The following is a 13,495-nucleotide window of genomic DNA, read 5'->3' as shown; positions in this document are numbered from 1 at the left end:
CTGTCTTTCATTCTTGTAATTATCTCAAACGGGATATATGGGCTATTTCTCTTTGAAGGGTGGGAAAGCATTGTCCACAAATGTCCTGTATAAAGAACTTTTACCTAAATAACATATTTCAAATATATGGAGGTGGAAGGTAGAAGAGGTACATTAAAGAAGAAAGAAAGAAATCTTAATGAATTTCTGGAACCCATTCGGTTCCAAGGAAGTGAATTTGCCATCAGTACTGGCCATGAATCAAATATCATCATGTGAATCCAGGAATCAAGGCCAGTTTCAGTTATTTCCAAATAAATGTTTTCTTAATTGCCTGAGACAGAATTTCCCAGTAGAATTAAAAGCAGAATGCATTAAACTCTGGTAAGCATTTCTACAGAATATGAACATTTATACAACTTATTTTCCACATTTGTCCCCACCCTCCCTCCCAAAGAACAGATCATTTTGAACAATATTTCGCAGAATAAACTTGGCAAATTTTACTTGTCTGGGTGCCAAGAAACTAGAGAACAATTTCAAGCAAAACATGTATGTTCCATGAAAAATCTAATTTTTATTTCAACAAACAATTAAAGATCATACATAGACTTAGTTACAGATATTAGTGATCAAGTTATTTGGTAACAATTCCTCTTGTTGAACATAGTATAGTTGCTTCTTGACATCTGGAATATTTCACAGAATAAGATTAATAATATCAAGATTACAGAAAGGAGACTTAAAATTTTTAAGTAAAATATAAAACTCAAATGTATTAAAAAATTGAGTTATCCTCTTCAAGAAATTCCATAATCAGAGAGTAATATGCTCTTCTCTTGTTTCTACCTTTGCTCTAAAAATGCAATTTTGTACTTTAACTATTTGGAGAACTTTAAAAATACTTACATTTTAAGGTAGTACTTAATTTACAAATTATGCCTAAATATAAAACCCTCTGAGCACACAAAGAATTGTCTTCAGTGGAAAAAAAGCAGCTTTCCAATGTCCTTGCTATCACTGTTATATTCCAGATTTTTTAAATAAGTAATACCTGCATGCCATTTCAATAAACTAATTTTCAGAACCTGTATGAAATATATTTAAGATCCCATGGACCAAACATTTAAGGGTTCTTTAGCAAGCAAAACAAGAGGTATGGTATTGAGGAAAACAATGACCTATTACAGAAATGGTCTGAAAATAACTAATAATGGTTATCTTTGGGTGCTAATATTATGGTTAATTCATTTTATTTAGCTACACTTCTTAAAATGTTCAATAATAAACATGATAGATTTGATAACAGAAATACATTATTTTTTAATGTAAAAATAATACCTTCTCACTTGGTAATTTCCCTTTAGGAATTTACCTCCAATCACTCCTTCCTAAAATAACTGAGAATGCAGATACAGAGTTATATACATAAAAATACATTGCAAATTATTTCTTGTAAATGAAAACTTGAACATGTATAATTAATGGTAAATAAGAACACTGTTAAGTAAAACAGGATTCATCTCCAAGGAAGAACACTATGCAGCTATTAAAAATGTTTAAGAGGCTTCCCTGGTAGCTCAGTGATAAAGAATCTCTCTGCTGATGAAGGAGACATGGGTTCAATCCCTGATCCCAGAAGATCCCTCATGCCCCCGCGGAGCAACTGAGCTGGGGTGCAACAGCTATGGAGCCTGTGCTATGTAGAGCCTGGGAACTGCAACCACTGACCACACGAGCGCCAACTACCGAAGCCCTCAAGCCCCGGAACCTGTGCTCCGCAGTAAGGGAAGCCACCGCAACGAGAAGCCCACACACTGCAACCAGACAGGAGCCCCTGCTCCCTGCAAGTCGAGAAAGCCTGTGCAGCAATGAAGAGCCAGCACAGCCAAAAATAAATAAATAGTAAAATGTTAAGGTGTTTAATAAAGTTATATATAAGAAGCAAAATGTTGAGGCTATAATGATAAGTGGAAAAAAGGATACAGTTTATATAAGTGTATCTACTATGTGATGTCATCTGTGGAAAAAATGCATTAAAAAAAGACTAGAGGGAAATATGCCATAATGTTAATGATTTATTTCTATTGAGGGAGGAATTACACATGTACTTTTTTGTGCACTATATTCTTTATATTTTCTACAGTAAGACCATATTTATTTAACAGTAAGAGACAAAAATATTTAAGGGCACAAATGACTTTTCTGAAATCTTACTTGATGGACAATAAAAAACAACAAAAAACTAGTCATACACTTAGTTAGAAGGAAAAAGTTATTTACTAGTGCAGTATTAATAAAATACACTTCTCAAAGACACTAAAAGCATAGCAAAATAGCAACCATGACTGCCTAAAATAGTTTAATAGTCTAAATACTACTATTCTTTTCCATTATGCTAATTTTATAAAATTAGCTACTCTAATTCATAAATCACAAACAAATACTACAAAGCGTTTATGAAGTATTATACTAAGAAGCTGGGTTCTACCACCACCTGCCTTCCCTTTTGTGTGTAAAATTTACACAGAGATCTAACATGAGAACACTGCTTCAGATGATGATGCAATTGTATTTCTTACACAATGTTAAGCTATTTGATAGATTAGACCAAAATGAAGATCTCTCTTGTCAACTGATTTTTTTTTTCCACCTGAAAAAGCAAACAGTCTTGGATCTCCCAAGCTCTGTAAAAATGCATCATTTTGGAGATACGAAACAAGAGATAGAGAAAAGTCAATTTAAAAAAAAGGGGGGCCCAAACGCTCATTACTTAAATATTTAAACTAAACCCTAAAAATTGCCTGATGTTCAAACTTCGGAAAAAAGACCTCTATATTTTAAACCACAAACTTACATTGATGCTAGTGCATACTATATTGAAGAAACTTTTCTAAGCAGTAAGTATAATCATGATATTTTGCCAATATTGTTCTTTATGCCATATTAATTGTTCTCGCTGTAATTCGTATGTTCAGCAATGAGAACCTCAAATGATGTTAAATAGCACTTTAAAGTTTCTACTATCCATATTACTTATAATATCTGAGGAAGTTTTGTTGTGCTTACCAAAGATACACATTCAGTGAATAAAAACAACAAATACTGCTTTAAAAATCCTCCTTAACAAATAGCATACTACAGTAAGGAACAACTGTATCTGTGCTAAACAATTCTTATGACAAATTACCACAGAAGTTCACAGAGCAACTTAATAAAACTTGAGATTTACAGGAACTTTTCTCATTAATGCCTTGCTGTTCCCCTCACTCCTCGAATCTGTAATACTTCCAGTTACACCAAATTACCACACTCATACTCACCCACCTTCAACTTCACAATTTTTCTTTTTATATGTTAAGAACACTTTCTTTAGGAAAAGCAACAGTAAATGGGTTCTATGTACTAGAAAGTTAGCTTTTACCTGAAATGATTTTACAAATGTAAACCATGCCCACAGTTCAGGATCTGAGTGCTCTTTCTTTTTTTTTCTAATTTTATTTTATTTTTAAACTTTACATAATTGTATTAGTTTTGCCAAATATCAAAATGAATCCGCCACAGGTATACATGTGTTCCCCATCCTGAACCCTCCTCCCTCCTCCCTCCCCATACCATCCCTCTGGGTCGTCCCAGTGCACTAGCCCCTTGATGTGACCTGTGCCTTCAATTACAAATGCCTTGATCTCACCGATAGCCAAACCATGATACTACTCCACACTGCCCCCTAGCTCTACAAGAGAGATCAGTTTAAAAGTAACACGGTTTGAGATGACAACCTCAAGAAAGTGTCAGTCACTCATAGCTCTACTTAAGTAATTCTTAGATACTATATACTAATATATCAGATCAGATCAGATCAGTCCTATTTACTAATAAGTAACAGCTGACAAATCTTTCAACTAACACTGATAAGAGCTGATGAGAAAAAAATAATATGAGCTGATGGGTTTGGAATTCAATCACTGAACAATACAGTTCAAAAGTTTTGTAGAAGCTCTTTCTAACTGTGAAATCTGTTTAGTTTTTAGAGTCGTTAAAAATGTGTACTTATAAAAAAATACACATTAAAAATGTCTTCTTTTCATGTAACTAAAGGGCAAACAGCATGGCATTAAGCCATGTTTCTTAAGAAGAATGGAATCAATTTCTTCGTTTTTAAAAATACTGGGATCAGATTAAGTAATCTCACTACAGTCACATTATTTACATTAAAAACTTAAATTGCTAACTCTGGTAAATTTGTGAGAGGAAAATTTGTGACCTTGGCTCTGATGTTAAAAAAAAAAAGACACACAAAAAAATGGTCGGAATTCGGCTGCCTCAGTCAGGATCAGCAGGGCAAGACGAAAAATGAGAATGACAGAATGACATATGCCCCTTCTTTTTGGAAACGGACTTCTTCACAGTAAGCAAAACTTCTAAGAACAACAGCTACAAAAATCACTCAAGTTTTCCGATGCCCTTCACCTTACACAGGCATTCTGAAAAAGAATCCTGTTATTTCATATCCAAACTCTGGTACCTTCGCACTAACAAGGTGAAACGCTGAATAGGATGAAAAGTGGGAAGGGAAAAAAAAAAAAAAAGCAAAGGATGAAACTCCAGAACAACTACAATGAGGCAAAGTAGAGTACGCCAAAAACACAAGGTTTTATTCTAAAGAATGGTTTTGTTTCTACCGTTTTTCTAAAGTATTTAATTTGCACGTCTTAAAATAGAGACCCTGAGGAGAGCAGCTTGAGGCGGTGAAAGGAAGGGGGGGCAGGTTAGGTAAGAACAGAGACTTGCGAGAAAATATGTGCGGTGCGCGAGAATGTGCGATGGAGGGCGGGGGGAGATGCTGGCTTCCCCGTCAGGAAGCAGTCGAGGGCTTTTAGAGTAGACAGGTAGAATCTGACGCGGCTTAAGGAACGCGTATTCACCGCCAGAACGCACACCTGGTAAAGAAATCACCTAGCATAAGAAAGACCAACCCCACCAACTGTGCGAATGCCCAGATGACCATTTTAACCGGCTCTATTGTCTGGAGTACTGAGGTGGAAATGCCTCAGGCGCGAGATCCAGCGAGCCTGACACCAGGTCAGAGATACTGTCTGGCACCAGGAACGGAGAGAAGATGGGACCGTGGCGCTCCGGGCTCCCGGCCTCCCGGCCTCCGGGGGCCCCCTTCCTCGAGCGGCCGGGGAGGGGGCGCCGCGGTTCCCCCGGAGCCTCGAGGAGCCCCGTCCGGGGCGTCGGGGCGCAGGCGGTCCCCTCGGCCGGGCTGGCGACGCCTCTCATCGCGCAGCCCAGGAGCGCGGAGACTTCCCCTCCCACCCCACCCCCAGCTGAAAGCCGGGAAGACGCGGAACTTGGGCTCCGGAGCGGAGGCCCACAGACTAGGTCACGGCCCCGGGTGCGAGGCTCTGGGCGAAATTCCAGGGGGCCCCCAAGGGTGGCCCAGAGAAGGCAAAGCGCCTGGCGGCCCGGCTCTCCAAATCGGACGACACCCAGGTCCGGGCGACGCGGCCCCGGTCCCCGTGGTGTTCACCGACCCCTGGAGCTCTCTGGGTCCTCACATTCCCAGGCCCTCTCGCCTGAGCCGGTGACCCGGCCTCTCGGAGCTGCCCAGGCCCCCCGCGGCAGCCGCCCCTCTCGGCCAACAGCTCGTCTCCCGAACCCTCGCCTCGGACGCTCCCGCCGAGCCCCGGGCCGCACCTCCGTCCTGGTGATCCGGTGTCGCCCCAGCTTCACCACGGCGAAGTTGCCCTTGCCCAGCGTGCCCTCGATTTCGTAGAACCCCACCCGGACCGGCCCGCGCTGCAAGTGCCTCGGGCCATCCGCCATGACCATGCTGGGCCCCGCTGCCAGGCACGGCGGACTGGAGCGCGGACTGGCCGGCGGGCGGGCGGGCTGGCGGGCTGGCGGGCGGACTGGCTGCGCGGCTCCGCTCGGGCGACTGCGGCTCCGCTCTCTCCTGCGCTCCGTCCCTCCCGCTCCGCAGGGCCCAGCCAGGCGCGCGCCGCCGCTGACGTAAGCCGACGTCAGGGGGCCGGGACAGAGGGGCGGGGGCGGGACCGGGCCTCGATTGGTCACCATGGCGACCGGAGCCCCGCCGACGTCGGCGGCGAGCGGCCGCGAGGGAGGGCAGGTGGGAGGGGCCTGGACGGCGCGTTCCTTCCGGGCTCCGGCGCCCTCAGAGCTCACGGCCGCCTAGCTGAGGAGCGGGGCGGGGTCGCCGCCTGGCCCGCCCCGCTCCTCGGCCACCCAGCCGAAGGGTAAGAGCGAGCCCTGGTGGGCGGCGCGGAGGGCTGCAGCGACTGGGGCCGGACCTGGGTCTCCTTCCCCTGCCCCCGGCATCTCCTTCCCGGGGCCAGGCGTTCCCCGCCCACCCATGGGACCTTCCCGCCAAAACCTCTCGCCTATGACTACTGTTCTTCCTAAATTTGGCACGGGCGAAGAACTCTGGCTGAGCAATGCATTGCTCACAGGCTCCTTTCTTTGTATCTTTTTCTCATCTGTTTCTATATACATCCCTCCAAATTTGATGTCTCTTAGGGTTCATTCTGACACCCGCACCGACCCTTACAGTGTATCAGCGGTGAAGTAGACTTTGGAGATCACCAAATCGAGGGATTTGGAGCCTCAAATGGGCTTTGGGGCTCGAAACCCCTAAAATGTGTGCAAATTTCTTTCTTTTTTTTTTTTTTTTGCTTCTTTGAGCTTGCCTCTGGGAAGATGGGAATATAGCTTTTAAACGTGTTGGTGACCTTGAAAAGCTTAAGAAATACTTACCTAATCCAGTTTCTTTTCAGATGAGGAATCAACCCCTTGGGAATGAAGGAAATTGCCAAGGTCACACTGGTAATGCTAAAGTTAGGATAGCAAATCACCACACTGATCTTTCATATGCTGACCCAGGGAAACAGGTACAGCGTTATTTTAATATTTTGAATAAAAGGAACCAGACTCTGGAGAAATGGCTTTATTCCCAGACAGAGAGGGAAAGTATAAAATGCACTTAAAAGGTCTTGTCCCAGAAAGCAAGATTTTCAAAGAATGCGGACATGTCAAAAGGAAACAGGAGTCAGTTCGAAGTTACCTTCACTTACCCATCTGGGACAATTGGAGCATCATGAATGAATACTCATGGAAATGGACTATAACAATGAATTCTAAAAAACAATCCACAGGTGCTTACTTATTCTTACAATGTTTCAGCTCAATTCAGTCACTCAGTACTATCTGACTCTTTGCGAGCCCATGGACTGCAGCACGCCAAGCTTCTCTGTCCATCACCAACTCCCAGAGCTTACTCAAACTCATGTCCATTGAGTCGGTGATGCTCTCCAGCCATCTCATCCTCTGTCGTCCCCTTCTCCTCCTGCCTTCAATCTTTCCCAGCATCAAGGTCTTTTCCAATGAGTCAGTTCTTCACATCAGGAAGCCAAAGTATTGGAGTTTCAGCTTCAACATCAGTCCTTCCAATGAATATTCAGGACTGATTTCCTGTAGGATTGACTGGTTGGATCTCCTTGCAGTCCGCAAGGGACTCTCAAGAGTCTTCTCCAACACCACAGTTCAAAAGCATCAATTCTTCAGCACTCAGCTTTCTTTATAGTCCAATTCTCACATCCATACATGACTACTGGAAAAACCGTAGCTTTGACTAGATGGACCTTTGTTGGCAAAGTAATGTCTCTGCTTTTGAATATGATGTCTAGGTTGGTCATAGCTTTTCTTCCAAGGAGCAAGTGTGTTTTAATTTCATGGCTGCAGTCACCATCTGCAGTGATTTTGGAGCCCCCAAAAAACAAAGTCTGTTTATTATAAATAAACACCATTTCCACTGTTTCCCCATCTGTTTGCCATGAAGTGATGGGACCAGATGCCATGATCTTAGTTTTCTGAATGTTGAGCTTTAAGCCAACTTTTTCACTCTCCTTTTTCACTTTCATCAAGAGGCTTTTTAGTTCCTCTTTGCTTTCTGCCATAAGGGTGGTGTCATCTGCATATTTAAGGTTATTGGTATTTCTCCTGGCAATCTTGATTCCAGCTTGTGCTTCATCCCACCTGGCATTTTGCATAATTGATATTTCTCCATATTTCTCTACATGTTCAGTTAAATAAGCAGGGTTACAATATACAGCCTTGATGTACTCCTTCCCGATTTGGAACCAGTCTGTTGTTCCATGTTCAGTTCTAACTGTTGCTTCTTGACCTGCATACTGATTTCTCAGGAGGCAGGTCAGGTGGTCTGGTATTCCCATTTCTCTTTCAGAATTTTCCATAGTTTGTTGTGATCCACACAGTCAAAGGCTTTGGCATAGTCAGTAAAGCAGAAGTAGATGTTTTTCTGGAACTCTCTTGTTTTTTTGATGATCCAACAAATGTTAGCAATTTGTCTCTTACAATGTTAAATAAGTATAAAATGGGGAGAAATGGCAATTTTTCTTGATAGTGGAATGTCAACTAATACATGTAGAAGAAATGATGAAATTAGAAAATCACCATTTTGCAACCATTATACTACTAATTGATTCAGATAATTCTATCTGAATTATCAATAGATTTTAAAATCATTGGGTGAAAATTTGCTGGGGAACATGATATTTACACAGTCTGAAAGTATCCTTAGATTTCTTATTCATTACAAATGGATAAAAACAGTACTTCCACGGTGGAGAAATCTGACAGACAGCACCATAACTAAAAGATCAAAGTTAATGTCACCAATTAACAATTAATGGGATAAAATGACATGATGTACCTCTTGGATGTGAGGTACTGAGAAGGATACAGTATCTCTTTTGTAGTATTCCTGTCAAAGATATGTGTTCTGAAAATAATCACAAAGAAACTATCAGAAAAAAATGCAAATTGAGGAACATTCTATCCAACCACTGGCCTGAATCAATGTCCTGAAAGACTGTGGAACTGTTCTAGATTTAAGAGATTAAAGAGACATGTCGCCAAAGGCAATGTGGACCCTGGATTGGGAGAAAAGTGTTAGAAAGGAATATTTTCAGGACAACTGTTAAAATTTCATAGGGATTGCATATTAGATAATAGTATTATTTAAATATTATTTAACAAACATAGACAGCATATTAAAAAGGAGAAACATCACTTTACCCACAAAGATCCATATAGTCAAAGCTATGGTTTTTCCAGTAGTCATGTATGGATGTGAGAGTTGGGCCATAAAGAAGACGAATGCTGAAGAACTGATGCTTTTGAATTGTGGTGCTGGAGAAGACTCTTGAGAGTCCCTTGGACTGCAAGGAGATCAAACCAGTCAGTCCTACAGGAAATGAGCCCTGAATATTCATTGGAAGGACTGATGCTGAAGCTGAAATTCCAATACTCTGGCCACCTGATGTTAAAGAGCCAACTCATTGAAAAAGACCCTGATGCTGGAAAAGATTGAGGGCAAGAGGAGAAGTGGGGGACAGAGGATGAAGGTTGGGTGGCATCACTGACTCAATGGACATGAGTTTGAGCAAACTCTAGGAGATAGTGAAGAACAGTGAAGCCTGGCATGCTGTAGTCCATGGGGTCACAAAGTGTTGGACTCAACATGGGACTGAACAACATTATTTAAATGTTAAGCGTTTTGAATTTTATAATTGTTTTGTGGTTATGGAAAAGGGTACCCTTATTAAGAGATACGCACAGAAGTATTTTGAGATAAGAGTTTTGATATATGCAACTTGCAATCTAGATAGCATATTGAAAAGCAGAGACATTACTTTGCCAACAAAGGTCCGTCTAGTCAAGGCTATGGTTTTTCCTGTGGTCATGTATGGATGTGAGAGTTGGACTGTGAAGAAGGCTGAGTGCCGAAGAATTGATGCTTTTGAACTGTGGTGTTGGAGAAGACTCTTGAGAGTCCCTTGGACTGCAAGGAGATCCAACCAGTCCATTCTGAAGGAGATCAGCCCTGGGATTTCTTTGGAAGGAATGATGCTAAAGCTGAAACTCCAGTACTTTGGCCACCTCATGGGAAGAGTTGACTCATTGGAAAAGACTCTGATGCTGGGAGGGATTGAGGGCAGGAGGAGAAGGGGACGACAGAGGATGAGATGGCTGGATGGCATCACTGACTCGATGGACGTGAGTCTGAGTGAACTCCGGGAGTTGGTGATGGACAGGGAGGCCTGGCGTGCTGTGATTCATGGGGTCGCAAAGAATGGGACACGACTGAGCACTGAACTGAACTGAACTGAACTGATCAAATGGTTTAGCAAAGATAAGGCAAATGTAGCCAAATGTTAAATTGATAAATCTAGGTAAAGGGTATATGGCAGTTCATTGTATTGCTCTTGCAACTTTTCTATACTTGAACTTTTTAATTAAAATTAATATATTTCTGTATGTATAAATTTTATTTCGTTTCATAATTTTATGTTATTAATTTATTTTATTTTCCTTGTGTAAGATTGTTTGGCTCTTGGAACCTCCACTTGCTCACTGTGCTTCTGCCCTTCACTCTCCCAAAGCAGTACCTTATTCTGTTGTGAGTTATGTTGTTTATAAAAGTGAGAAGGAAATTGGGGCTGGAGGAGGGAGAAGGTTTAAGATTAATGATTGCTGGGAGTAGTATATGAGGGTTCATCTAAGTAGACCAGGAGCCCACATATGTACCCCAGTCAAAAATAGTTCCCATATACATTTTTTCTAGTTTGGTTAATGTATTTTAATTGCTCTGTGAATGGGTTCTTCTGAGAATCTGATGAAAAGCCACTTACTTAAGAACCAGAACCCCGTCCTTTAAAAATATATCTTTTGGACAGAAATTAATACTCATTTCTATCTGATTATTTTAATCAGATAATTAGGCCAACTACCTGCTTCTGCAATCTAGGAATACCACTTGGTTTAGGGATGGATGGAAAGAAGATAAAGGATTGGTGGGGAATATAAAAAGGTTTCTGGCAAGCCAGAGTTCAGTGTGAGGGTGCTGAGTGTCTAGAGGTTAGAGAAAAAGAGCCTTGAGGTGGGAGAGAAGTAGGAGGAGCTGGCCAAAAAAAAAAAAAAAACTTTGGCCACCTGGAAATGCAGCAAGGGTGCCACTGAAAATCACTGGTAGGTTGTCAATGTAACCCCGAAGAAATATATGAGGACTAAGTCAGAATATTGCAACCTTGGGATCCATGATTCAGCTCTGTTTCCTGGGCCCAAAAGATCTACTTCCCCTCTCCAGTTTTAACCCTGTATATCTCTTCTATACTTTTGCTTCCATTAATTGATAATTATATACATTGCAGCAATTACTAATACTATCCACGTCTTGCCTTTTTCTCTCCCTCCTTTTTTCTCTTCTATCCTCTTTCTCTCTCCCTATTCCACCCTCCACGCTCCACAGGCACCACCACCCTGCCCCTCAGGAAAAGAACTCAAAGGAAAAAGGGAGAAAAGAGAAGATAAGAGAGGTTTCATACAACTCCCATCTTTTTCATCTCCAGTTTATATTGGTGAGGTAGAGTACTCTAGTCACCAAATTTCCTACTTGCTTGACCTTTAAAATGCAGCATTCCCAGCTCAGGCTGTAAGTCCACTATACTTGCCATCCAGTTGCTTAAAAAATATTCATGTAACACTTCAGAAAGCAAAAGCCTGTACACATAGAAGGAATTAAGAAAATGATGAAAGTTTGAGATAAGAATTAGTTCTATAACATACTTAGAATAAAGCAGACATAGATTGGGAATGTGGAATGGGAAGAGGAGGTAGCAAAGAGGTAATGGAAGAGTAATTTGAAATGTGAGGAAAGAAAACTTTATGGCTCAGTGCTGTACATCTTTTGCTGAAGCAGATCCCATGAACTTGAAAAATAAATAAGTACTGTATGTTTCCTTTATCATAAACAACATCTGCATTTTTGCTGTTTTATCTTTTCAGGACTGAAAAAAGTCAATACACTGGTAGGCTCAGGGCTGAATTTAGAGTTAGTCCAAATAAAAAGTTGGTAAAGTCTTTATTAAAATGACTTTGCTTAGAAAAAATAGATTACAAAGTTAGAAGGACTACCTTGCTTTTTATAGTGCAAAAAGCAGAAAGTACATCAGAAATTCCAAATCATTGACCTGGGCCAATTACAAGTACTTGTTAAGGTGTTATTATGGAAACAAGCTAGAGGATTAACATTATGTAAAGAAAACTTTCTTTGGCTCTTTTAAAGGATGGGTAACCATGTCCTGGTTTTAATTTTTTTTTAAGTGTAGTTTTAGCTGTGATGGGTCTTCTCTAAATGAAGAATGTGTGGTCCTCTCTAAACTTTTGAAATAATTTGAAAGATTTTGTATCTCCTCCCAGATGACACATTTCCTTAGGATCTTAAATTTTAAAGGGATCTTAGAATCTTTTGAGTCCATCTTCCCATTTGATACAGAAATCCCCATATACTTGACAGATGGCATCAAGCCTTGGTTTACTGCTTCATGCTTCACTACATGTCTCAGTAAAAAATATTCTTTCTTCAGTTCTCCAGGCAAAACATTCCCAAATTCACTAGCTAGCTGACAATATTTCTATTCCTTTACTCTTTCTTATGCTTTTCTGGACTCTGGTTGTCAAAGTCTCTCTTAAAATATTGTTCTCAAAACTGAATGCAGTAGCCCGGATGTAGTATCAGTGGCTTAGAACACTGGCTACTGAGTAGTCCCTACTTTGATTCAGACACTCTACTCATAAGAACTCAGCCAAGGATTGTGATAGCTTTCTTTTTTAACAGCCACAGCCTACAGTTAAGATTAAAGCCAACTAAAACCTCTGGCTTTTTAAAAGTAGCAATTAATATTACCATTTTTTGGAGCAATTCCTTTTTTAAAAATGGAAATGGAAATTCTGATAGTTAAAATGTCATCTTGCTGATTTTAATTATGGTTCCAGATAATAAATTTTTTTGGATTTTTCACTCTGCTGTCTTTCATGTTACCTAATCTTAGTTCTCGGCTGCTGCTGCTGCTAAGTCGCTTCAGTTGTGTCCGACCCTGCGCGACCCCATAGATGGCAGCCCACCAGGCTCCCCCATCCCTGGGATTCTCCAGGCAAGAACACTGGAGTGGGTTGCCATTTCCTTCTCCAATGCATGAAAGTGAATAGTGAAAGGGAAATCGCTCAGTCGTGTCCGACTCTTCATGACTCGGAGTCATCTGCAAATTCAAAGCATGCTTCTATGGCCTTACTGCAGTTATTATTCTTTGTATCACTGCTCCTAGTACAAGTGTGTGATTCGTAGTAGGTTCATAACTAGATTGATAAACTGGTAAATAAGGCAAAGTTTGGGTCAGAATTTTAGAGCTTGTCACTAGACATCTAATTTGACTTCTAACAATTTATGGGTCAACATTCATTTGATTTGGTTTTTCATACAACTGTGAATTCCAAGAAGATGACATGTCTAATGCTGCTTGTTGTTGTTCAGTCATAAGTCGTGTCTGACTCTTTGTGACCCCATGGACCCTCCAGGCTCCTCTGTCCATGAAATTCTCCAGGCAAGAATACTGGAGTGGTTTGCCATTTCCTTCTC

General features: G+C 41.2%; 1 protein-coding gene across 4 annotated transcripts in view; it reads right to left on the bottom strand.

Annotated features, from left to right (window-relative positions):
- The window catches only part of SIK2 (salt inducible kinase 2), a 129,987-nt gene extending 124,032 nt beyond the window's left edge, over window positions 1-5,955 (bottom strand). For 3 of the 4 annotated variants that reach the window (XR_011570818.1, XM_070803392.1, XM_019974771.2), the window contains exon 1: window positions 5,680-5,953. Coding sequence is in view for 3 of the 4 variants with exons in the window: in XM_070803392.1 (XP_070659493.1) it covers window positions 5,680-5,814 (135 nt within the window). In the remaining variant the exon portion in view is untranslated. Of the gene's footprint in view, window positions 1-5,679 lie in introns of all 4 variants that reach the window. The other variant, XM_019974770.2, reaches the window with a different exon arrangement.
- Between the last annotated feature and the right edge of the window lie 7,540 nt (window positions 5,956-13,495).

Source organism: Bos indicus, chromosome 15, assembly GCF_029378745.1.
Source record: "Bos indicus isolate NIAB-ARS_2022 breed Sahiwal x Tharparkar chromosome 15, NIAB-ARS_B.indTharparkar_mat_pri_1.0, whole genome shotgun sequence".
Classification (NCBI taxonomy): Eukaryota; Metazoa; Chordata; class Mammalia; order Artiodactyla; family Bovidae; genus Bos; species Bos indicus.
This window is presented reverse-complemented; position numbering and strand designations above follow the sequence as displayed.